Source organism: Chaetodon trifascialis, chromosome 17, assembly GCF_039877785.1.
Source record: "Chaetodon trifascialis isolate fChaTrf1 chromosome 17, fChaTrf1.hap1, whole genome shotgun sequence".
NCBI classification, from domain to species: Eukaryota; Metazoa; Chordata; class Actinopteri; order Chaetodontiformes; family Chaetodontidae; genus Chaetodon; species Chaetodon trifascialis.
This window is the reverse complement of record NC_092072.1, coordinates 7,731,193-7,755,732: the sequence shown is the minus strand read 5'-3', so window position 1 is coordinate 7,755,732 and position 24,540 is coordinate 7,731,193. Positions and strand designations below refer to the sequence as shown.

At 44.2% G+C, this 24,540-nt stretch overlaps 1 protein-coding gene across 8 annotated transcripts in view; it reads left to right on the top strand.

Annotated features, from left to right (window-relative positions):
• The window catches only part of rbms3 (RNA binding motif, single stranded interacting protein), a 273,477-nt gene that overhangs the window by 116,706 nt on the left and 132,231 nt on the right, over nucleotides 1-24,540 (top strand). For 5 of the 8 annotated variants that reach the window (XM_070985477.1, XM_070985478.1, XM_070985480.1 and 2 more), the window contains 2 exons: nucleotides 6,669-6,826; nucleotides 22,829-22,887. In XM_070985477.1, the coding sequence (XP_070841578.1) occupies nucleotides 6,669-6,826; nucleotides 22,829-22,887 (217 nt within the window). The remainder of the gene's footprint in view (nucleotides 1-6,668; nucleotides 6,827-22,828; nucleotides 22,888-24,540) is intronic. The other 3 variants (XM_070985479.1, XM_070985482.1, XM_070985484.1) reach the window with 1 other exon arrangement.

The following is a 24,540-nucleotide window of genomic DNA, read 5'->3' as shown; positions in this document are numbered from 1 at the left end:
GGATACATTTGGCTGTAGAATCAGCAGCGTTGCATTCCCAGGTGAGTTGGGGATGATTTGCTATTCACTCCTCTGGCTATGGGTTTACCTCGACAGGCATAGACAAAGAGAGAAATAGCGAGGCGAGAGACAGAGAGGCAAAAGGAGGACAGGCAGTAGCTTGCTTCCTTCTGTCTTTCAGTGTCCCTCCCTCCTCTCTCGACATTGAGATGCATCCGCAGTTCTCAAAACACGTGTTTAAGGGCTAAAGGTTTGGAAGCAGCTATCCAGGATGGATGGGGGATTTGTGTTCCTTTCGTGCTTAGAGGCTGCTGTGAATGCAGCCGACCGCCGAGCTAGCTGTTAGTTCTGGCAGTTTGGAAGGGATGCCTCTGGGACTATGCTTGTCTTTAAGAGTCTTTGCAGAGACTTTGCCAGCATGAATTAATGGAGGATGAGCTGAGAGGCTTTTTTCTTCAATTTAGGGAGACTGCTTGTCATTTTCTGTGGCAGGTTTTCTTGTGTATGTGTGTCTCTGACTCGAGTGACTCACTGAGCACGCACACGCACAAATACATAGACACTGAACAGGAAATGCGCACACACAGGAGCGTGCGCTCACACACACGTGCATCCTCCTGCACAGTGACAGCTGATCTGGAGTAGTGGCGTCCTGGCCGTGGGGGTTTGGGCCGGGTTGGGTTGGTTTACTGATATTGACATCGTGGCCTTGTCTGGCCTCTTGCCAGTGTTGAGCTAGCTCTCGCTGGCTGCTCTGGCCTCCTATAAATCAGGACCAATTACCACGGTGCTGCACAGCCGCCTCTCTTCCAGTCGCAGCCCTGCCCTGCAGAGTGCAGGGAGGAAGGGAGAAAGGCAGGGAAGCCACATCCCTGCTTTCATTCCAATTACTGCTGCAGCTGCCCTCCTCTGTTTGGCAAACATTGTTCACTCACATAGTATTTTTCCACATTTTTTAGTAAAGGAACCACTTTATTTAAAGATATATTCAACTTACCAAAATTTGTCAGGTGCTATCTGCAGAGATACAATAGGAAATGTTTAATGCAATTGGAATAAAATTGCAATTTTTTGCCTTTTTTCTCCTCATTTTTAAATCACATCTTTGTCTATATACATACATTCACATAATGCATGGAGGTTTCATACAGTGCGAGGATCCTGTATATACAGTACATGAACACGTAAATAACAATGCACACAGAAAGTTCAGGCCTGCATATTACTCACCTGGACAGAGAGAGCAAGCTATGGTCTGTAAAATAAAAATATGTGTTGTCCTTGTGTGGGTGTGTGAATATACAGCGCAGCGCTGTTTGCCCTCAGCCTATGTAACGTACGCTAGATTTATCATCCTCACTTAATACACTCATAAACATTCTCTGGCGTGTCGCAGAGGCTGTGAACCCCCCCTGCACGGCTGGCTCGGTAAATTGGGCCTGTGTAAACCATTCTGCCCGTCTAAAATACAGTGCGGCAAATTGAAATCCCCAGTAAGCCTCTGTAGCGGCATGTCACAGCTGGATGGGGAGGAGGGAGAATGGAGGTTTTTCTCATTTACCACCTGGAGGTTTTTGAAGTGTCATAACCAGCTATTCCCCCACACTCTTCTATTTCTCCCTTTAACTCTTTCTATCTTGCTTTGTCTGTCCCTCCCTTTTCTCTCAGTCTTCCATTCCCTTTCCTCTCTTGCTGAAATACCCTTTGTCGAGCGCTGTATTCAGTCCTCGTCATTCACACATGAGGCCTGTATTTATTATATATTTGAGAAGCCGGATCTTACAGGCTGACATGCTGAGGGTAAATAATAGTCACAAAACCGTCCGGAAAGAGAAACAAGCTTGGTTATTAACCTCCAGTGGGCAACCAGAGGAAGCCAGGAGAGAGAACTTGATTTAAAACTAAAGAGGAGGCAACTTTTTTGGTGGTATTGTGTGTGTGTGCTTGTGTGTTGAAGCAACAGCCAGAGTGTGCTTGCTAATTTCACTCCCACACTTGTACAAGTTCATATACTGCCCCCAACGCATGTGCATACATCCACTCTGCATGGAGACACAGAAACAGGCGTTTGAAGAGCCTCCTCTTTTGGCCGTTCTTGTCCGCTTTGCTTATCCCACACATCTAAACTTTTGCACTCCTCAAGAGTGCAAGAGTAGAAACTCCCTTTACATATTTTGCCAGGAATAACACGAGAACAAAAAAATAGAAAAGCACCATTAAGTCCTCAAGAATCCGACATTACAACCACTCACCCCATCTCGCCATCCACCCAACAGTTGCCATCCCTCTGAGACCTTCGGCACCCATTCTATTCTTCATCCCGGGGGACTCTTCCGGCTTTTTTCTTTCCCCTTGGATAACTTCACTGTCTGCCTTCTCGCCCAACGCTGTAAGTAATGGGCTGGTTTTGACCCTCTATGCCTCATTGTGTAAGATTTCAGCTTCTGACCTTAAAAAATGAAAGCAAATCGATAGGGCGGGACACATGAATTCCAAAGCCCAGGATGCAAGCCAAGCCTGGAGCCCAGGGAGGGGAAGAAGGAGGAGGAGGAGGGCTGTGTGTATTTACTGAAGGGCTAAAACAAAGAAAGAAAGCCAGAGAAAGACGGAGAGGCTTTCAATTAACCTTCAGCGCTGACAGCAACTCTGTGTAGTGTCTCCTGTTTGTGCTGGTGAATTTGTGCATGTCACACAGTATGTTAAGTACGGTGTGTATAATTTAAGTTACAGTGGACTAGGAGGAAATCAAACGAAGAGGTGAGGGGAGGGGACGCAAGGTGAAAGCTTCAAAGTCGAGGCTTGAACTACAGCTGTGCACATTCCAGCGACTTTGAGAGGGAGAAAATAACTCCCATGGAGCACTCAAGAGATTAAGATTCTTCTATACGACTGCCACTGCATGAAAACGTAAGTGACTGGAGACTAGTTCTGCTTTTTATCATTCCAGCCTGTGCAACTAGGGCTACCAAAGCAGTGTGAGGCACAATGTGCTGGAGAAGGTGTGTGTGTGTGTGTGTGTGTGTGTGTGTGTGTGTGTGTGTGTGTGTGTGTGTGTGTGTGTGTGTGTGTGTGTGTGTGTGTGTGTGTGTGTGTGTGTGTGTGTGTCCACTTGTCAAAGTTACAGTATGGATTTGACACTTGGACTTGAGTCAGACTTGACTCACAAAAATAGCAACTTGAGAATTGAACTCTACAGCTGCGGGATTACCTGAGTGAAGACTTGACGACACACTCCTTTAACTGTCATGTTTTTTTTATTAGAGAGCAAAAATGGAGAGAGAACAGGAAACAAGGGAGGGAGAGATGCAACCGAGGCTGGCCAGATTTGAACTGGCAAAGTTGTGGTTCATGGTTGACATTTTAACCTTGAAGTCACGTGGCGGCTCGTAACTCCACTCCAGGGGCTTGGACCTGGAAAAAGGACATAGCCTCGCTTCATGCATAGAAAGGAGCAAGACTCGGCCAAAACGTAGTATATGGCTGGATGGTGTATGGTCAGCCGTATTGTCCATTATGTGAATTCCTGGATATTAAATGTTCGTCTGCAATTTCCTGCAGCGGTCCCACTTTAAGTCCCAGGTTTGAGTCAAAAAATGTTATAGATGCAGATTATAGAACAACATTTTTCACTCATATCTTTAAATGTTTGCTTTGAAATAGAACTGTTGTGATTATCTATTAACTCAATTTGCACTGTGATTAACGTCCATGCAGAGGATGTCTCTCATTTTTCTCTGACTCGCTCTGTATTGAGTGTTTTGTCAGACTGGTTGTTATTTGGGGTGTTTTAACCGTGCAGGCTCTGGGCGCATGGAGACCTGCTACTTCTCCTCTACTCTGCTCTCTGGTGGACTGTTACAGTGCGTAGCCGTTGTCTCTGTTTCTCACAGCAGTAGGTTTTATGTTGTTTTCCAGGTTCATTCCCTCGTGGTTAATATCAGGTACTGTACCGCCTGTGCCGTCCCTGCACATATGTGCCACGATGCACTGTGATGTATTGGCGAGGTATGGACTCGTTATTGATTTCTCATGAAGTGGGTGTGTTTGTGCTTGTGGTTAGCGATACCCTGAGAGGGAGAAGCAACAGACCGTTAGTTACGTACCATAACTCGTAACAGGTTCTATGAGCTGTGGGCCCCACAGGTTTGTGTCACTGGCTGAAGGAAAAGCTGTTTTGGGGCTGATTGTCCAGACTCAGTCCAACTTATACACCAGGTGAGAGTGAGGTGTCTGCAGTGCTGTGCCCATACTCTGGCTGTGTCCACTAAAATGTTTTTTTCCCAGCTGGGAACGCCAGCCGTTCTTCTGAAAATGCCCAGCTGGGAGCGCTAAAGAGCACTTTGGAAGCACAGCATCTTCTCAGCTGAGACGCTTTGGTTGCTATGACACGAAAGATGTAGCCGACTGCTGCTAACCTGATGGACCCACAGCCTCCTCCAAGCTTTATATTTCATAGTGATACTGTGGTAGTCTGGGGATGTCATTTGGAACAGACATGGATACTCATGATCAGATATCAATTTCTCCTCCATGGACACTGTTCAGTACATGTAAGGTGTGATGATTCGTCCACCGTGATTGTACAGGAGAAAAAGGCCAACGTGTGGCACTCGGCACAGAGTAGACAGGCAGAATACCACCTGCTCAAGCTGCTGCCGTTTGTAGCGTAGTCTAAATTCACGGCCTCCCACTGTTCATGCCTGTTCATTTTGAAAGAGCATCAGGCAATTGGGAATCTCCAACACTTGGCAAACTGACCAGTGGTGTAACATCACTCAGCTACTCAGTACCACTGCTGTTAGCATTAGCTTGTCAGTCAGTCACAGGCAACCACGGTGGTAGTGCAGCCAAAAAAACACCAATAAGGGATTAGAAAGCAAAATGTTCACATGCTGTTTTAGTGGTCAACATTCAGAGACCTGAGAGACTTTCATCATTGCTTTGGATTTTCTTTTGAAGACTTGTGACCTGACATGGACATGCCCTGCAGGACTTGACTTCAGACAGTTGGAGTTGCCTCATAGGATTTTAAAACAGCTCTTGCGATGCAGTGTACGTGGCTGTTTTGGCTACTGTGTGAAAAAGGTGTTTCACGTGGCGTGTGTGTGTGCATAAACATAGACATGCATACAGTGTGTGTGTGTGTGTGTGTGTCTGTCCGGCACAGCGAGTGGCTGCCCATCAGTTCCACTTAGCTCAGCGTGGTAATTGGCCGTCCATTGATGGACGTGGCTCCCTCTTCACGCTCCAGGGACTCCAGCTCTTTGTCTGAGGAGTGGGAGGCAACACGCTGGCATGGCACACACGCTTAAAATAGCGCATCAAATCAGCCGTGCTTCGGCAGCCGCTGCTAACGTGTGGGGCGGATTGGAGGGCTAATGGTGTCTGTGTGTGTGTGTTTAAGTGTGTGTATGTGCTTTTCCAGCATGGTATGGGGTCTTGCGATTCTCTCTGGGGAGGATAAGGGGTTAATGTGGTTAACTGGAGCTGGTGGTGGTATTTAGTCATGTCCCTCTCTCTCTCTGACCATTTTTTCTTTTCCTGTTTCATCCATCACTCACTTACTTTATTGCAGGGTGCATCGTCTCGTCCTCTCTTCCCTCCTCGCTCGCTCTCTTCCTCTGTTTCTCTCCCTCTCTCTCTTTCTTTCCGCTCATGCCCACAGGGCCCCAGTCCTCTCTTTCTGTCATGTGCAGTGTCCCTGCAATAGAGATATAAATGGGCTGTGAGCAGGGGGCCCTGACTCCTATACCATAAATCTACACTAACAGCACAGCAGACGCATGAGGAGAGCAGGAGAGGGAGGAGAAGAAGAAAGGGAGGGAATCAGATCCCTAATACATTTTGAATACACCTCGAAAGATAGAGATTATACTGGAAAAAACGACATTGAGATGTTTCTGAAATAGGCTGGAGAGGATTTCTGCATCAAGATATCACACCCTCGGAGGTGTAAATTGTTTTACGGTGTTTTGAAATTGGTTTTGAGGGTATGAATAGTAAGCAGGAAGCTGCCATCATTTAAAACCGTTATAAGCTGCTGGGAGCCTTATGAACCCTAATTTCAGAGTCCCCTCGGTGAAATGTTTACTTAAGATAAAAAAAAACGCAGAAAAGTTTGCACTTTTGACTTCAGTTGCACGTCGAGGAAAAAGACTTGCACACTGACAAAGAACTTCAGATGCGATTTATTTCTATACGCTGAACAAAGGTGACAAAAAGTGGGATAAAGTGGAAAAAGTGAATGTAGAGTTACAACCGAGTATCAACTCATTTGAAGCTTTTTTTTTACCTTTTTCTCATTGTGCGACCTTGTTTTCTCTATTTTAAAATGTTTTCCCCACAAGGTATTCTTATCATTGGAGGTTAAATGTTTTTTTTTTGCTCAATAATGTCTGCTGCTGAATTTTTTCAGCTCTCGCTGACCCTGATCTTATCCTCGCAGTATCGCAGGAACCCTGAAATGTCTACTCTCATATTTGCAATGACATTGAACTGGTAGCCTGCTTTTTCTTCAAAAGAAGTATTTTTCCCACTCACACTTTCCTCTGCCGTCTCAGAAATGTTATTTTTTCACACCTCATCTCTCTGTGTTTTTAACTCTTTCATCCCACGTTGTAGGATTTGAATCTATTATGCATTAAATATTTCCTCTCTCTTTTCCCCAGCAGCCCTATGCTCCACCCCCTCATCCCATGGCTCCTCCCAGCCCGAGCACCAACAGCTGCAGCCAGGGAGGGGCAGAGCAGCTGAGTAAGACCAACCTGTATATCCGAGGCCTGCCACCTGGGACCACCGACCAGGACCTTATCAAGCTCTGCCAACCGTAAGTACTGAGAACACTTACAGTTAAATGTAGAGGTTCCTCTGTCATGGGGATGGGGTGTTCTTGCTCAAGATGTGCTTCTCATGGCTGTATGTATTTAGCAGTGCATGTTGTACAGCATGCTGCTATATGTTTCTCAGACTCCCAGCTCATAATGTTACTAAAGCTCGCATCAATGTCATCCACTTTAATTCATGTAATGTGGAAACTTGATGTTTCCATATAAGCCTTTTCATATATTAAACGTTAATGTAAACCTTTCAAGAAACAAACGATTGTGTCATTTGGCCTCCTTTGGAAAGTTGATACAGTTCATAATCATTATGGGTGAAAAGTCAAATCCATTCTGCATATATAGAGGTACTAATTTAAGCTGTCATCTTTAAAAGCATTTAATGGAAACAGTATCTCAAGCTGAAAATGATAGATGTTTCAAATAGAGGGGAAACATTTATTCACTTGTTCCGCAGTCCAAATAAGTCTAAACCTGACAAGATTGTGTTTAAGTAACTAAGTGAATAAATGGCCGGCAGACACAAGAGATATCTTGCATGGAGGATGTTGTACTTAGACTTGGAAAACCAGTTTGCATTTGGAAACGCTGCGTGCACTGTAGCTGTATGTCATATCCATAAAGCTAACAGTCAATTCAAATGTCAGTCAAAGCTGGTCCACCTGGCCATCAGGTGTAGACAGCTCACAACCCCCAAACTGACTCATTTTTAATCTGTCTGTCGTCAGATGGTCAGTCACCTGCTCTACCTTCATTCTTTTAGAAGAAAAGATCACAGCATCAGCTGTGTATTCAAGAGACCTTATAGACATGTTCATGAATCTGTGTGTATTTGTAGTATAATATTGTAAAATATTTAAGGTTAAGACGTTACTTAGACCTTGCAGTTGTCATCTTGGTGGGTAGGCACTGGACACGTCACATATTAGGGCTCTTAAATTCCAAGCTGATGAAACCAAATGTTCACCTCTGAGACGAAAATTGCAGGCATGTAAAATGGTCCATGTGCAATACCTCGCACACCCCATTAAACTGCTACCAACAGAGTGTATTTTAGGGACCCACACAAAGGTACTCATAAAGCCCTGCCAATTGTTCGTGATAGAGAAAACACACACACCTGCCTGCGCACAGCTCAATAAGGCCTAATAAAGCTTAGATTGGACCACCTCCCCCAGGAATCACAGACCAAGACCTCATCAAGCTCTAACAAACAGTCACAGGGGCTTTCTGTCTACTGTGTCTCTGTCTCTCACACTCACACTCACACTCACACACACACAAGCAGCTTTGTTCAGCTCCATTAGGCCCTTTCACTTCTAAAATGGTGAAAAGGGGGTCAAGATCATTAATGGAGACAAGGCCAGCAGATTGTGAAATACAGGCCATGAGCGAGTCTGTCTGGTTGCATAACCTTTTCTTGGCCATATTTCCAGAAATGTCCCGGTCAAACGCGGCCAATTATTCAATGATCCTTTGGAGACTGGAACATGCTGTCCGGTATATTTGGTAATGCTCCCGGTAGCCGTGTCATAAGTCATGCATTTATTCTTGATACTGACCCATCAAAATTCCATTAGCCTGAGAGGCAGCCCGATAAGATTTGCAAAAGCACTCAGCAGTTTGTCATTGCATATCTCTCGCTTAGCTCTCGCATTCACACAGTGGTTCAGAGTTGGACAGTTTCAATTTCATTTCTAATTCCATATGATCCTGAGTATTTTGAGCACAACTATTTGGAAGGGCAAACCATGTTGGAGCTTATGTAAAACACCCCAGTCGTGTGCATGTTTGTGACTCTAGATTTGCATTCTAATATATAGCCTTTCTCCTGTGTGTTAGGGAAAGCTACTGACGTTGTCTGTTATTGCTTGGATCTGCCGTGCTGTCCTCTAGCGGCTGCCCCCTTGCTCAGCTGTTTCCACGGCTCCTCTCTCTCTCTATCTCCTCTCATGTCTCCCATCCTTCCCTCTGTGTGTATCGCCTGCCTAAGCCCCCAAGGTTGCCCGAGGTGTGCTGTGCCAGTGAAAATCCAATGCCACTGAAACTTTAATTAGCCAGACCGTGTTTCAGTGGCAGGCGGGTGGCAGCATTCTAGAAAAGGTCAGGCGACCGTTCTGCAGTCTGCAGCACCCCGGGTCTCCCTCAGGTTTTCCCCCAGATGCACAGTCCCCCTCCAGCAGCCAGCACCTCCCCTCTTATCCCTCAGCCCTATAAGCTCTCACTGGTCGGACTGAGGGTCGTGTCAAACATTTACCGTAACTAAATGTGGCACTGCGGTGTTCAGAAAAAATTTAGGTCACAGTAGCTTGTTTTGTGACTTCTCATCGTCAGTATGTCAAGGGCCCGTCTGCTCCCTCAAACCTTTCAGCGTGTGAACATGAATGTGTTTGCGTGCAGGTACTCTTGCACAGATCCTTGTGAACGCTGGCAGTGAGACAAATTAAAGCTGATTCTCTGGCCTGGCTTTGCGGTGTCACACACACTGAAAAGCAGCTCTTGCCGCCCTGGTTCACCACTATCTCAAAAGCAAACACGCTGCCGCCAAACTGATGCATTCTTGACAACAGGCCATATCATAGAAGCTGATTGGAGGCTGCTGCACGCCGCCTGAGAGATGCCAAAAAAATAAATGCCTTCTACTGCGGTTACAACCCCTTCCTTGTGAACTCTTTACGTTTTATTGCCAAGATCATGTCACATTTTCAGTAACCCCTTTCAGGCCCTCACAGCCTCCTGAAGTTGAGAGTTTAATCCTAAAATACAGAAATATTTGATGACATTTCTGAATATGTAATTTACTCTTTTGATAGACACATCCCTACCAAAAAAAGCAACATTATTGCAAAATTATTACTATTTTCTCACATAGTGTAGCCATGTGCTATGCTAGCATACAATAGGAGGGTTGGTAGTAGCTTAGCCTGTTAGCATCAGTATGTTATTCTTGCTCTATATAGTGATAATATTGCCTTGCTGTTAGTACCAGTTTTCAGTTTTCTGTTTGGTGATGCTGACTTTCAGATGCTGACTATAACTGATGGAGAAGTTCTGTATTGGTGCAGATGCCATTCATGCCATGTTAATGCAGACTGGTTCAGCTGGCTTCCACCCCCTCGCCTTGCACCCCCTGGTAACCAAGCCTTCAATTACGGACACACAAACATGCAGTTAACAACAACTCAATATGGGATTATTTGAGTTACCAGGGCTAAGATTTCTTTTGTGCCCAGCCACCTCAGTCAACCTCCCTGTGGTCACTGGGAGCAAAAGTGAAGACTGAAGAACACCGAAGTTCTCACAGCGGTTGGAGCTACATGCCGTGAGCTGTTGAACGAGTAATTAAATGGATTCGGGTGGGTGCTTAATCTCTGTTTTATTCAGCTGGCTGGACGTTGGGTTCTCGGCAGCCGTCAGCGTGATATATGGGTATAGAGAAGAGGCCAAAGGAGTGGAGTGGGGATTTGTTGGCTAAAGACTCAGATAGTGAGAGGCCTTCCTACTTGCCTGGCTAGCTATCTGAGTGGAGGGATGGATGGATGAGGGGATGGAGGGATGGATAGAACAGCCGTGACTGTGAGAAAACTTCCTTGGCCTAACCAGCCAGGTTGAGGCACTGGGCCAACCCGTAGTCCAACACCAACCCCATCCAACCCAAAGATCGGTGCAGCCAGTATATCCAACTGAGCCAACACAGCACTTTATGGCAAAGCAGATTTTATAACCCGATTCACCAGCCAGCCATTAAGCAGCACCCACATTTTTCTTGTTTGCAATACACCACCCAGGAGAGGAATAGAGAGGACGGAAGCAGGTTGCTGAATGAAAGGTTGAAAGGAAGAACGAGAGGGATTTCTTTTTTTTTCTTTACGAGGGTCCACACCTGGAATAACAGGGACAAGGCAGTTCACATTTTCTCTGCCAGCAGCCCAAATCCATAACTCAAACTGCCAAGACAGCAAAGGACCCTGGAGGTCCCTAAACCCCCAACTCCTCACTCCTCCTCTTCCTCTTCAGCCCTACCCCTTTCTCATCTGCTTCCTCCCTTCCCCTCCTTCTCCTTCTGGTTCTCCTCACCCAATTTCAGTCATGTCTGAGCCACAGCTGCACTGTTGCGCTGGCTATGCCTCTTTGCCACGGTCTGATCAAACGTACAGAGTGAGCCAAATCAAGAGCTAATCACCGCCAATTGTCCAAATAACCTTTCCCGTGTGTGCTGGGGGAATGGTAGAGAGGGAGCTGGAGGACGAGGGGAGAGAGCCATAAGGTATGCTAAGTAGAAGAGATGAGGGGACGAGAAAGGAGGGGTGACCCTGGGACCACCTGTTTTTATGGAGCTGTGGCCCGGGCACTCAGCAGTGCCACATTATCCCTAATGACTCTCTGAGGTCCAGTGTTGACATTAGCTGCCGAGCTATCAGAGCCGGCCTGTCCCATGGCTCTGTTTCAGAAAACTGACAGAGGGGAGAAGTGTGACGAAAGGTTTCCCAGTCCAGCTTCAAAGTACCAAACACCCCGTCATCCTGCCCACCAGTGGAACTGTACCAAAGCCACACAGATACTGCGGCAAGCATTCTCACTATCATAAACAAGCTGGGATGTAGGCCAATGAGCAAGAATTTATAGTACAGAAATGCCCAGAGGTCAAGATAAAGAACACATCACCTGGCTGCAGTGGGTTAGAAGTGCACTCTAGGGTGTTTCGGTACATGGTGACGTCACTGCTGAGTGTGGTTACAGGTACAAGCACTGCTTTTCAGCGTGGTGTTAAAGAACCAGTGTGTAAGATTTACGATAATCCACTGGCAGAATATGGCAGCAATGGAATACAGTATTCATACATGCATGTATGTGTGCATAGAATATAAGTATTCATCAGAGTACAATCACCTGAAAGTAAGAATCATTGTGGTTTCAACACCTTAGAATGAGCTCTGTATATCTACATAGCAAGCAGGTCCTCTTCTACAAAGTCCACCATGTTGTACTGCCATGTTTCTACAGTAGCCCGGAACAGACAAACCAAATACTGGCCCTATAGAGGCCCTTTTGCAAGCTTCGCAGCCACTTTAGGTTCTCCTGCACACTTGGTAAGGCGGGAGGTATTTATGTGGTTGCAGTATACAACCTAACCACTAGATGCCACTAAATCCGACACACTGGTCCTTTAAGTTCCTCTTTAATAATGTTTTTTATTTAGAGATCTAGATAAAAAAAAATGTTCTTTATGTTTTATAAAGGAATGTCAGGCATCTATATCTACACGTTGAAACTTATCCATGTCCACATCTGGTTAGTCAGACTGGCAGGGGAATCTGTTTATAGCTGCATGTTTTAATAAAAATATCGGTATTTAGCACCATTGTATTGATAGCGTATTGCAAGAGGAAGTAATGATATGTATATTTATATGTCTCTCTACCTGTCTTTCCTCTCCTCCTACGTTAACACACCCCACTCTTGTCAGCCATGCAGAGTCAAGTTGTTTGTCACTCAGGGCATAAAGAGATAGTGGTGCTTAACCTCTGAAAAGTGGCGAGGCAGCCACAGGAATGCCCAAACTAAACTACTCCTACAGCTACAGCTTCACGCTGAGTGGAAGCATCTGCTGTTCCTGGAACCAGAACTCTCCATAGCCGATGTGTGAACGCCTTTCTCACTCTCTCACTATCCCCCTCTCTGTTTCGCTCACCTCTCTTCTCTCTCTTCCTTTCTCACTGTTATCCTCTGTTGCACTCTCCCTCCTCTCTCCATGTGCTCTCTGTCTCCCTCTTCTCTCTCATCTGCTCTCTCACATCTTTTCATCATGTTAATCTCTCCACTTCTCTGCTCCAGCAGAAGTGACATAGTCATTTCGTTGGCCTGGCCAAACTGACTAAAATGCTACGCCTTTTTCCTCCCCAAACATCGATTTTCGAGCGGGGTGAGCGGAGAAGCTGATTTGGCCTCAGGCTGGTTTTTTTGAATTATTTATCCCCCCATTACTGTATACATGACACGTAGACAGTTTGCCTATTTAGTGGCTGGAAAGAGCTTCTTTTCCATTTTTACGCTGAAGTTGACTCTGTTAACAGATAATGCTTTTTCTTGAATAGCATTTTTAGTTTATCAGATGCTTATTTCACATGACTTTCTGGCTGAGATTCACACAAAATACCCACATAGTCTTTCAAAAATAGTCAAGTTTTCTGGGTGCTTTGCTGCATTTCACCTTAATTTGCCTCCAGGAGCTAATAGCATACCAAAAGCCATAGCAACCAGTGTGCAGCAGTCTTCTGTGCCTCCCTCCCTACTGTACTTTGCATTTTATCTGACTCCAGCCATACAACAGAGGACAATTGTTAAGCTCCAGCAGAAGCGACAGCACAGTCTCCGGTACAACAAGACTGATTGACGTGAGGGACAAAACCTGAGATCTCTGGACTCTCTGGCTTTAACTCTCTATCCGTCTCTCCTTCCTCTCCTCTCTTTTATCCCTATTTCCTTCCACTCACTTTCTCTTTCATTTGAGGCAGTATCTAGAAAGCAGAAGCTGCGCCAGCACAGATGAGATGTGTTCATTTGTGCGTGTCAGACAGCAGGGCATGGCATGTGGGTTTGACAGGTTGGACACTTCCAAACAAACAGGGGCTACTCTGCAAGGCTGGCTCTGAAGAAGTGTGTGCGTGAGAGTTAGAAAGAGATTGTAACGAGCTACACTCAGAACAACAGGCTAATGCTTCCCGCTATCACTTACTGTCACTCTGTCTTTTCTCTGTGTACGCTCGCGGTTAACACACACACTACCAGTCTGTAGTACACTTTCCCAGGCTCAGTCTGAGGCACTTTTTGGGAATTGCGAACAGCTTTCCAGCTTCAGCTGTCTTATCCTCTCAATAGGCCTGTAGTCGGGGAAAAAATTGGGAAAAAATAACTACATTATTATTGTTATTTTTTATTCGATTGCCAATAAAATAAATCATTTCATAAATGTGTTACTTAGGCTCTGATGCAGCTGCCTCTCTTGTCCGTAGTCACCACACTGTAATCTTGCTCAGTGTGCCATATCTGACACGGCTACACGTCAGAAGTAATAGCCGATCAACACTTACGGCTACTGTGCCACAGACAGGGAGGGAGGAACTGGAGCGTAGGCTGGAGCTGCTCCAAATTCTCATTTGGTCAGGCAAGAGCGTATCGACCAAGCAATCGACCAACTGACCAGAAGGTATCAGCCCTATCTCTCAGCTCTCTATGTTGTTTAACCTAAAAAAGTCCACTATCCTCTTGTTTGGTCTGTTGATTGCATTTTGCAGAGGGAAACGCCGTCACTCATATTTAAGATAATTTGTTTTAGGCAAATTTCAAGCTTGTGTGATAGTCAGATGAGAAGATTGATGCCACTTTCACATCTGTCAATCAGGTGGTTAGCTTAGCTTAGCATAAAGACTGAAAACAGCCAGATGTCAAAAGGTAAAAACGACCCACCTACAAGCACCTCAAAAGCTCACTGATTAAGACGTTTTATCTTTTCGGTTTAATAAGTGACAAGTTGCAGTTTTATGGGGGAACTTTTTCTTGGCTGAGAGCAATAACTTCCTCGAGTCTTGCCAGGCAACCAGCAGAGACTCCAGGAAGTCACTGTTCTCGGCCAAGAAAAAGTCAGACACATAACCCCCATAAACCTGCAACCTGTCATTTTTTATTCCTTGTTTTTGACACTCCAAATGAAGTTGTTTTTTTTTTTTTTTTGCATTAGCATGGATTAAATTGTGAGTATGCAACCGACACATGGCTAAAGTTGCTGCAGTGTGCTTCAGCCCCCCTCCCACAACGGTCAACAATGTTGTGCTTTGGTTACGTTTTACGGTATACATTAGCAAAACAATTTCAAAGTTCACGCTAAAATCCATGCCTCATCTAAACCAGTCTAAAGTTATTGTCCTCCATGCCTGCAGCTCGGTAAAATTGCCTTTATTTAGGAAACAAACAGACCTGTAGTTGCAGTTCTTGTGCTGGCATTTGAAAACAGTTCGACAGCCTTTGAGAACACACAAAGTTCATTTTTGTTTGGAGCACTGCTGGCTATATACCAGAGTTTCAGCATTGGCGTACACTTATTTTGACCTGTGGTCACACGTTGGTTGATGACTCACGGCTGTGAAGACAGTGCTGGAGTCTCCGGTTGCATATAAGGTTGGCATTGTTTGTCTTTGCCTGTTCTGCTTTTTTTCCCACTTCTTTATGGTGCCATTTTCTTTTTCTTTCTTTCTTTTTACTAAAACGGCCTCACTTGAACATAAACAGAATTCCAAATTCACCAATTTTCATATTAGCAAAAGTAATTGTCTGCGCCTGATCCATGTTACACGACTCTCACACAGAAGATCAACAGTGGAGGAAGTGCGGCAAATGAATTCCATTTATCTTGAATTGTATAATTTTGGCAAAATTTTGAGTTTTGTATTCATTTAATACAAAAGAAATGGTAATTGATTATTCATGAGAAAGTTACACAGCAAGACATAAATGGATATATTCAAAGGGATACAGATGGACCAGACTAAGCAGATTGGTCCAGTCTCATCCAGAGTGACACAGACTAAATTGTGGGAACAATTTACCTGATGGAGGCTCTATGGCTATCTGAATTTTAAAACTTTCTTTTATTGAAAATCCCTTAATGCCAAGATGAATTGTTTTAAATTTTAACTCTCTAGCAATGAATCCCGAACACTTGCTAAAACTTTTAAATCAACTTCTTTTCCTTTTATAAATTACCTGACTGGAGCCCGGTGGCCGTATTTCTGCTTGCAGCTATAATCTATTTCTATTATGTAGGAAGGTGGGAAAGTTTGAATGGTTCTAATCAACTTGTCATCCTTTCACAGGCAAAATGAATGTTCATGAAAAGAAATCACATCAGTAGGGAAATAAGGAAAAATATAAGTCAGAATAGTTGCTGACAGCTAATGACCACAGAGAGTTTGACCACAGCCAACTTCAACAGACGAGTGCAGTGACACACTGGCCAGAGGTACCGCGGTTACTCAAACCTGTAGGAAATGAATGGCCTCGGAGCAGCAGCAGCATGTTGATTGTGTTTTTTTTTCTCTGCCAGATTATATTTGCTATATCATGATGCCCAACAGTACTCGATGTGCTGCAGTGCTGCCAGTGTGTTCTGTGCCTCATGACGGTGACATTTGTCGAAGCAAAACACAGAAAGAAATAAGGCTACCACTTAAAGAGAACCACTTAAGGTCGGATTACCTTTCTGTTCCAAGATGCTTCCCACATTTAAAGACGTTAAAGGTTTGAAAGTAAGCACTTGCCAGTTTACCGCAAACCCGCCAACAAAACACGGGGGAATCCCAGCACCTAAAAAAACATGATGAAATTCTGCCAAGAAAAAGATGGAGTACTAAAGCCAAAAAAGGAATTATCCAATTTGTTGAAGCTTTTTGATTCATTGCTGTTCATCCTTGCCAGCAGAATGTTTTGATATTTATACTATAATGCTTTTATAATTTGGACAGCATTATCCCTTAACAAAAGCGTGGACTGTTTCTCCAAAAGTACGGAATAATTGTCCACACGACAAAGATTCATTTCATCTGACAGCAACGATTGTACGAATGCTTGCTGTAAAAGCAGATGATATTAAATAAGCGCACGCATGAATTTGATTTACCAAGCGAGGCAGACTCGCAGCTTTGAGCCAACAATCAAGTTTCGTGCTTGAAACAAAAATGGACGGGGTGGAAGGTCGACTTTGGACTCACTTTGCTAAAACATGTCGTAGTCTCCATGCAGTTCCATGCTGGGATATAGATAAAGGCCATTACCACCAGACTGTCAGTGGAGAGGCCCAGAGGTCATGAGAAGAAGTCACTGATATCAGCTCAGAGGTGGTGGAACAGCTGCTCTGATCCCTGCCAGGTGTCCATCAGGGTGGTTTGCCCTCCTCTGTTTATTTCTCTCTGTCACTGTCTGTCTTTTCTGTCTCTTCCTCAGTTTCTTTCTCTTTATAAATGTCCTTTATTGTCATGTGCCTTCTTATTTTAGCCACCAGCCTTCCTCTCATTTTACCTGTGTCTAAAAATGATTATCATTTATGAATGCTTGCTATCCTCTGTTGCTTTATTTAGAGATCTAGATAAAAAAATGTTCTCTATGTTTTATAAAGGAATGTCAGGCATCTATATTTACACATTGAAACTTATCCATGTCCACGTCTGGATAAGTTTCAATGTGACTCACGGCTGTGAAGACAGTGCTGGAGTCTCCAGTTGCATATAAGGTTGGCATTGTTTGTCTTTGCCTGTTCTGCTTTTTTTCCCACTTCTTTATGGTGCCATTTTCTTTTTCTTTCTTTCTTTTTACTAAAACGGCCTCACTTGAACATAAACAGAATTCCAAATTCACCAATTTTCATATTAGCAAAAGTAATTGTCTGCGCCTGATCCATGTTACACGACTCTCACACAGAAGATCAACAGTGGAGGAAGTGCGGCAAATGAATTCCATTTATGAATGCTTGCTATCCTCTGCTGCTCTTTGTGCCTTTTGTCCTTCACACGTCTGACTGTCATAATGCTCTTCCCTCTGGGAATCTCTCTTGTAAGTGCCAACTTCTCTTTTTACATCTTACAGCACAATCAATGCACCAATCTATTACGACTACTGATCATAAAAGGCTTCATTCAAATTTTGCCAAATTAATTCCAAATTCTTGATCAATAACACAGTTGATTACATGCCACAAAAAGGTTCAAGACATTGAACATTGGAAAGTCCAACAGCAGTTTTGCTGCTGTCAGTTCAGCGTCCCTTTGGCTCTCACGGTGCAAAACATTTAAAATGAAAAAATATATCTAGATATATTTGAAGCTTAAGGTTAGCTACATCCAAACCGATTTCCAGGAGTCGCATAGCAACTGGAGGAGAAACATCACAAAAGGGATCTGTTTAATATTTCTATCCAAAAAGATGGCCGGTGGACAGAAAGGCTGACCTCTGTCTGAGCCGAAGAGGGACACGTTAGCTGCTATAAGACAGGAGATGACAGTCAAGGGCAGCTGCCACACACCGCTTTCATATTTACAGCAAGACGGATGCGACTGATTCTCAGTGACAAGGCAAACACATGCACTTACTCACATATATAGAAAGTATATATATGTGTATATATATAATCCACGTTTACACACTTTCAAAATTGACACAACATTCTGTTTCTTTCTTCTTCTCCCTCACTCAATTGTGCCAGTGTTGTGTTGTTGTGTGAGCATTCGTACGTGCTGTTTGAGATTTTTCATCTATCTGTCATCCTCTTTTTATTTTGCTCTTTCTTACATCCTGCTTCTCCTTTTTCATCTTTGATATGAAACTATAAAGAAGTCGTGTTTCTTATCCTTTTTTTTTTCCTTCTGCTCTGTCCTCTCTGTGTGTCTGCCACAGTGACTCCTGTCTCTTGCATCAGCATCAAAGACTTAAAACAAAACTTATAAAATTGTAGGGTATCTTGAGTGTTACTAGAATAGGTAGAATTTTCACTATATGTGCAAATACTTTTGACGGATGATTGGAGTAAACAAAATACTTCTTCCACCTACTGCTGGCTGGAAAACATTGGTGACTTGGCCGTGCCTATTCCAAATCTAAAACCAAGAAAACACAAGCTATAATCTGTGATGTGATGAAGACGTTCAGCCTGCAGCTGTTCCTTTTACTCAAACTGGCTGACTGACTCTGTGCTCATGCATTGTATCCTTACAGTTGATGTCTTTAGTGGAAATTGGCTCATCCTACAAACTTATTATCACTGTTTTGTCAGCTGATACTTATTACAGTTTAGTGTGTATCTAATTGGTGTAAAGGTTGACACAACCTGAACTCATTTGCAGAAATAATGTATCTGAATGCTGCTGTGTGCTACTGACAAGGCCAGTGGTGTATAACCAATGCACATTTTTTTTGTTATAACGTTTTACTTCTCAGGATAATATTTGCTGCACAGAGAAAAGAATAAATCTAGATGGTGGGTGTCTACTGTACCTGCTCCTACAGCTCAGAAGAAGCTACAGTATCTACATTATGCTAATTATTTTGCATAAAAGCCTGCAAGAGGTGAAAAATTGCTGTTATTGCTCTTCATACTGTGCATCGCACCTGCCTCATCCCCCTGCACAGGTGCTCCAAAGGTGCTGAACACGCCTGGAGCAGAGTTTCCTGAGAGTCTCACAGTCAAGCCTAACCCTATCTGCATGTGCGTCATTTCTCCATTCTTTTTCATCAAACAGTGGGAGCAAGTTCACTCAAATGGTGCTATATTCAAGCCTTCATCCGCAGGCTCAGATGGACAGTCATATGCAGATACAGTGCATTTACACACACACTCATGCCTTACTAAGCATAAATACAAAGACCTTCAGAGGACTGTGGCCTTAGATTCTAGTTCAGGTTTCAGCTACCTACTGCTCAAGACATTGCTGTGTTGTGTAATTAAATACACACTCACAAACCTTTGGAGAGTGTGTCCAGAGGCTGAGGGCAAGGCCTCAGCGCAACGCTTGGGTGGTCCGTCCATCCTTTCCAGCGCTGTGCTTTCCTGTGTACCAGCAACACCACAGTGACGTGTTGTGGTTCCATCCAGTTCTCTCTGCCCACGTACAGCAAAAAGCCACTTCGCTTTCCCAGCTCTGATGACGGGAATGGAGCACGCCTGGATCGTTTCACCCAGCGAGAGAGTGAGAAACGAGAGGAACGCATCGCTGGGATGTCACTCCTGTGCATGCAGCTGCCCTCTTAAAAACACAGCTGAGCTTTCGGCTCAGCTTCAGTTTTATTGCATTTCAATGCCCAGACAGCTGTCATGCGAATGACATGTTTTACATCCACCACAATTTGTGCACTTTCATCAGCCTAAAATAGCTCATAAAGCCTCTATTTTTTATAGGCGGTTTCATTTCTGGTGTCGTCTTTTCTTCGGGTTGATTCGATATTGCATCAGAATGATTGCCATGGGATTCCTATTAGGAGGGAGGAGGAAGAGAAAGACAAAAGGAGAAAAATGAAGGGTACAGTACAGGGAAGAGAAATGGAGAGGATGGTAAAGGGACGTTAAGAGAGAAAGAAGGATGGAGAGAGAGAGAGAGAGAGAGAGAGAGAGAGAGCAAAAGGGAGAAGATTTGCGAGAAGGAGGGAGGGCCGAGGGCCAGCGGAGTCAGAGATAAGAGGCTGCGAGAGTGATTGAAATAGGATTAGTGGAGACAGGCTCTGCATCCCGGCCACAGCATCACAGTGTTAAACCTGCGCTCACAGGGACTGCCTCTGTCACATCAAAGCCTCCCCAGGCCTGGCTGGCAGAGAGGCGAAGGAGCCGCCAGCAGGGTCGTACACAGCCCCACACACACACACACACACACACACTCACACGCCACATACATGAACATGCTGATCACATTCTCCATCCGTCTCCAATATGTCTCCATTATGGGCACAAAGCTGGCTCCTTCCACCTTGCCTTTTCATCTCGCTGCAGTGTCTTTGTGGCGTATTTGGACCGCGGAAAGGATGCATTGATGAGCCATCTTTAACATTTAATGAGGCAAGCAGTGATGAGTTGGCATTGGAAAGCTACTGTCTCCTGCTTCCCCAGAGTCCAAACAAAGTTTTAATGAGAACTTTCCCCCAATTTGTGCCAAAAGCACTGAGCTTTTTAACTGCTTCCCAGACTGAAAGCATACAAAATTTTTCACTTAAGTACCGAAGCAGGGCAAACACCTGTGCGCAAATAAACACAGGAACAAACCCGTTCGGTGGGTTGCATGTCGAGGAAGGCAACAGATCGATATAACATCAGTATTGTGAATAAGACTCAATACAAGCTCTGATTTTCCAGGTGTTCAGTGCTAATTCCCCTCTCGTTATTTTATCAATAAATAATTTATCAAAAAAACTCTCTACATACCATTCTCTGCAGTTCTTACTTGTAATTCCCGCTCCAGTTTATTTCTCAACAAACACTGAAATACTGCATTTACTCACCCAGCTCTGCATGTTCTCTAATCAAATGAACGCTCGCTGTTCCATGTTCATCTTGTGTACTTGTGCTTGAGAGTGTCTCAGTGTGATCAAACATTGCATGTTAGTCCTGTTCTGTGGCAGCAGATTATGAATCCCTATAGCTAAAATGGCCTGTTTATCTGCCGAAGAGAGACAATCCACTGATTGGTGAGTGCTGTCTCTGTGTGTGTATATTTTTGTGTGCGTGTGTGTGTACTCATGCGGTATCTGTATTTTTGTGTGCGAGCCGGTAGTTTTCCTCTCGGAGCTCATCAGTTCATATCCACCACCCACCCCACCGCAGCATGCAGTAAATAGAGTCTCCGCCACTCGTTGAGAAATGGCACAATTATCCCCTGCTGGTGAAATATGGGCCGGGATGCACCACTGCTTCTTCCCTACAGAATGTGTGTGTGTGTGTGTGTGTGTGTGTGTGTGTGTGTGTGTGTGTGTGTGTGTGTGTGTGTGTGTGTGTGTGTGTGTGTGTGTGTGTGTGTATGTGTGTAAATGCACAGAGCATCGCTGTCTTTCCTCAGCTCACTCATTGTGATGTGCGTTCATCACACAGGGAATTGTTCTCGCTTATGTATTTATACACAGACATGTATACATCACATGCACAGTTGTAATTGAACAAGCAAGGACACGCTCACTCCTACAGATGCGTGCAGTATATGCAGATACATGCTGTACGTGCATGCATGCACATTGGCACACACACACACACACACACACACACACACACACACACACAGTGCTACAGTGTTTTCCGCCTTTCACACAATGCAACGTGTTGCAGTTTTCGCTGAGACAAGCAGATAGAGTAACTCACTGTCAGTCAGTCAGTAAGGTCAGTCTTTCAATTCCAAAAATCAAAGCAACCCAGCGTGCATATGGATCTACAGAATAATGTAAATTAACACCTCTCACTTTTACAGTAAGCTACACCAATGACATAATGAGCACAGTAGACTTTCATGGACAATTTCAGGTTTTTTGTTGATTTTCACTGAATCTTATGCTCCTTGTGTATATATTATAACGGTGAAAGACCAGAAAACCTTGCACAATGATCACCACTTGTACTCTTTATTCAGACCTCCATATAAATTACAGCTCTTCTACATGTAAAGAAGAATATATGAAGAACATGTTTGCAAATATCAAAAGATAAGATGCACAGATACACATTATCTCACACAGTGCTTCCATATAACTGGCTGAAGAATCAAAGGCTTGTCCAAGCGGGCACAGATCATACAATAGGAAGTTTAAAAGATGTTTCCATTTAAATGTTTGTAACTTGTCAATCCTGAACACTCGCCGTCTTTTCAGGAGCACATAGTAACTGTTGTCAAATAGGCTGCATCACAACTTCCATGCTGGCTTTTTGTTTTATTTCTAGAAATTGCCAAAATTTAAGTAGACGTCAATAATTATCTTCAGTAATTTTGCCTCGCTGTTTCAGAAGTTTATTAGTCAGATTATTATGCAGTAAGTGAGTAAAGTCACAGTGTGTCTCGCTGGTGAGACACCAGCTCACAGCGTAGTTTGATGTGAAAGGTGTTAGTCAGAATTTAACATGTTGAACTGTATACTAATATGACAACTTAACTTTTGAGATCGTTCACTGTGCTCGTTTGCTTTTGGACCTTTGGAAAATGTTCAGTGACTCGCTCAAATGTCAGAGGGCCGCATATTCATTTGAAGTCAGCCATAAACATAATGTTATTAACCCCAAGTGATTTCTCTTTCTAACGCCTTTTGACATTTGTGCTGCTTTGCAAATTGCTAGTTGCAACTAAATGGCAGAGCATATGGAAAACACGACATGTGCTTTAATCATGGGAGGGCAGTGTTAGTGATCTGCCACGCCAGCCGAAGGTCCTGTAGGTCATTCTGAGTCAAAAGCACTACATTTTATTTCTCTGTCTTTACAGGTATGGAAAAATAGTGTCAACCAAGGCCATTCTGGATAAGAACACCAACCAGTGCAAAGGTAAGTCATTAGTTTGTCTGTCTTGTACGCTTTGTTTCAGTGCACCAGCTATCACTCTTTAGACTGTGTCTTGTCACGGGAGCAGCAATCGAAGCCCTCGCGTAAATTTAGACATCAGCCGAGGAAGCCTTGCGCTGTAAATCAACGATTTAGCGAGTAGCTGGCTTAACACTGCAGGAAGGCTTTGGGTAAACAACCTGTTCTTGGATGCCGCTGCCCTGCTTCAAGGATAAGCAGGCAGGCAGCCACTGTCTCAACCCCTCCCTATCTCCTCTTCGATTTCCTGTTTTGTCATATGGAAGACAATCTTTTGGAAAGTGTGTTTCCTGAAAAGGTCCATTAGTGTCGGCGCAGTAAATGGTGCGCACGCTGCAATGACATTAGTGGCTCATTTGGAATTGTTTCTGGCGTGCACACGCGACACGCATTTACATGCTTGAACATACACGCGTACTGGACCAATTAGAGGGCTAACAAGCTAGTTGGGAATAGATAAACTTTAATTACTATCATTGTCACACTCACCTTCTTGAGGTCTTGGCTCCATTTTCACTTCAGCCACCTGCCTCGCACAGCAGTAAATACATTTCACACGTTCTCCTTTTTTTGTATTGCAATCAGTTGGTAATGATCAAGACCAGCTTAGTCTTCAGTGGAGAAAGAGGGAGAGAGAGGGAGTGATGGAGAGATGAGGGAGAAAAAAAAAAAGATTAGTGTGCTACTTGCCCCGAGGTGTCTGGCAGCACTGTTTAAGAGCTATTGAAGTTCCATCAATACTTTTAATTGCTTTTTGTGGTTTCCCGGGCTCTCAAGTGTGGCCTTTCAAGGTGAAGCCGCCTTCTTAACCCTGCTCCACACCTGAGTTTATCCTGCCAGGCATGCTGTGGGTCAAAATGTTGAGGAAAAGAACTTGTGCCTTTTAGAGGGTAGAAAAAAAAGGGATGATTATCTTGACAGGTCCTTTTTTGTGAGTCCTGCGGGCTATTAAAGACAAGACGGGATGCGTGTTAGTGGGAAGGATGCATCCACAGGTCACAGGACACAGCACAGGGTGGATTAAAGAGGTGAAAAAACCGAGGGGCGGTTAGACAGATTGAGACTGCAAAGAAAGAAGAGATAAAGCTCCATCACAGGTTATCCCTCTTCGTGTTTAGCTAACCTGAGTTATGCACAGCACAAAAAAATCAGCTCAGCTTAGCACTGCGTTATGTGGAAGACAATGTTTCCCATAAGTCACACTCCTGGAATGCTGAGCTGCTGAGATGCCAAGAAGCAAATATAAGCAGACATATTTTATGAGTGGAAAGGATGGTCCTGCTCTGCACCCAGCGAGGGAGAGGGAGGTGAACAGAGGGGAGATGTGTACAAAGAGGGGGGGAAAGAGTGTGAGGAGAAGGGCTGAGTGACCTTGAACAGAAAATAATAGGTCTTTAGTGTTTGAAAGACAAGTGGAGGAGAGGAGAAACAAAACAGAATTTCTCCTGCAACAACTCTCCCATACATATCTCACCATCTCCTGAAAGGTGAGCGGGTATCAAAGCATAAACCGGCTAAGCAGGTGTGCTGGAGCCTGATGGGCTGGCGTGCATCTGTGCTTCCGGTAACAAAGCAACATCGGCGCATCGCCCTGATCTAGTCACGCATTGTTTCCAC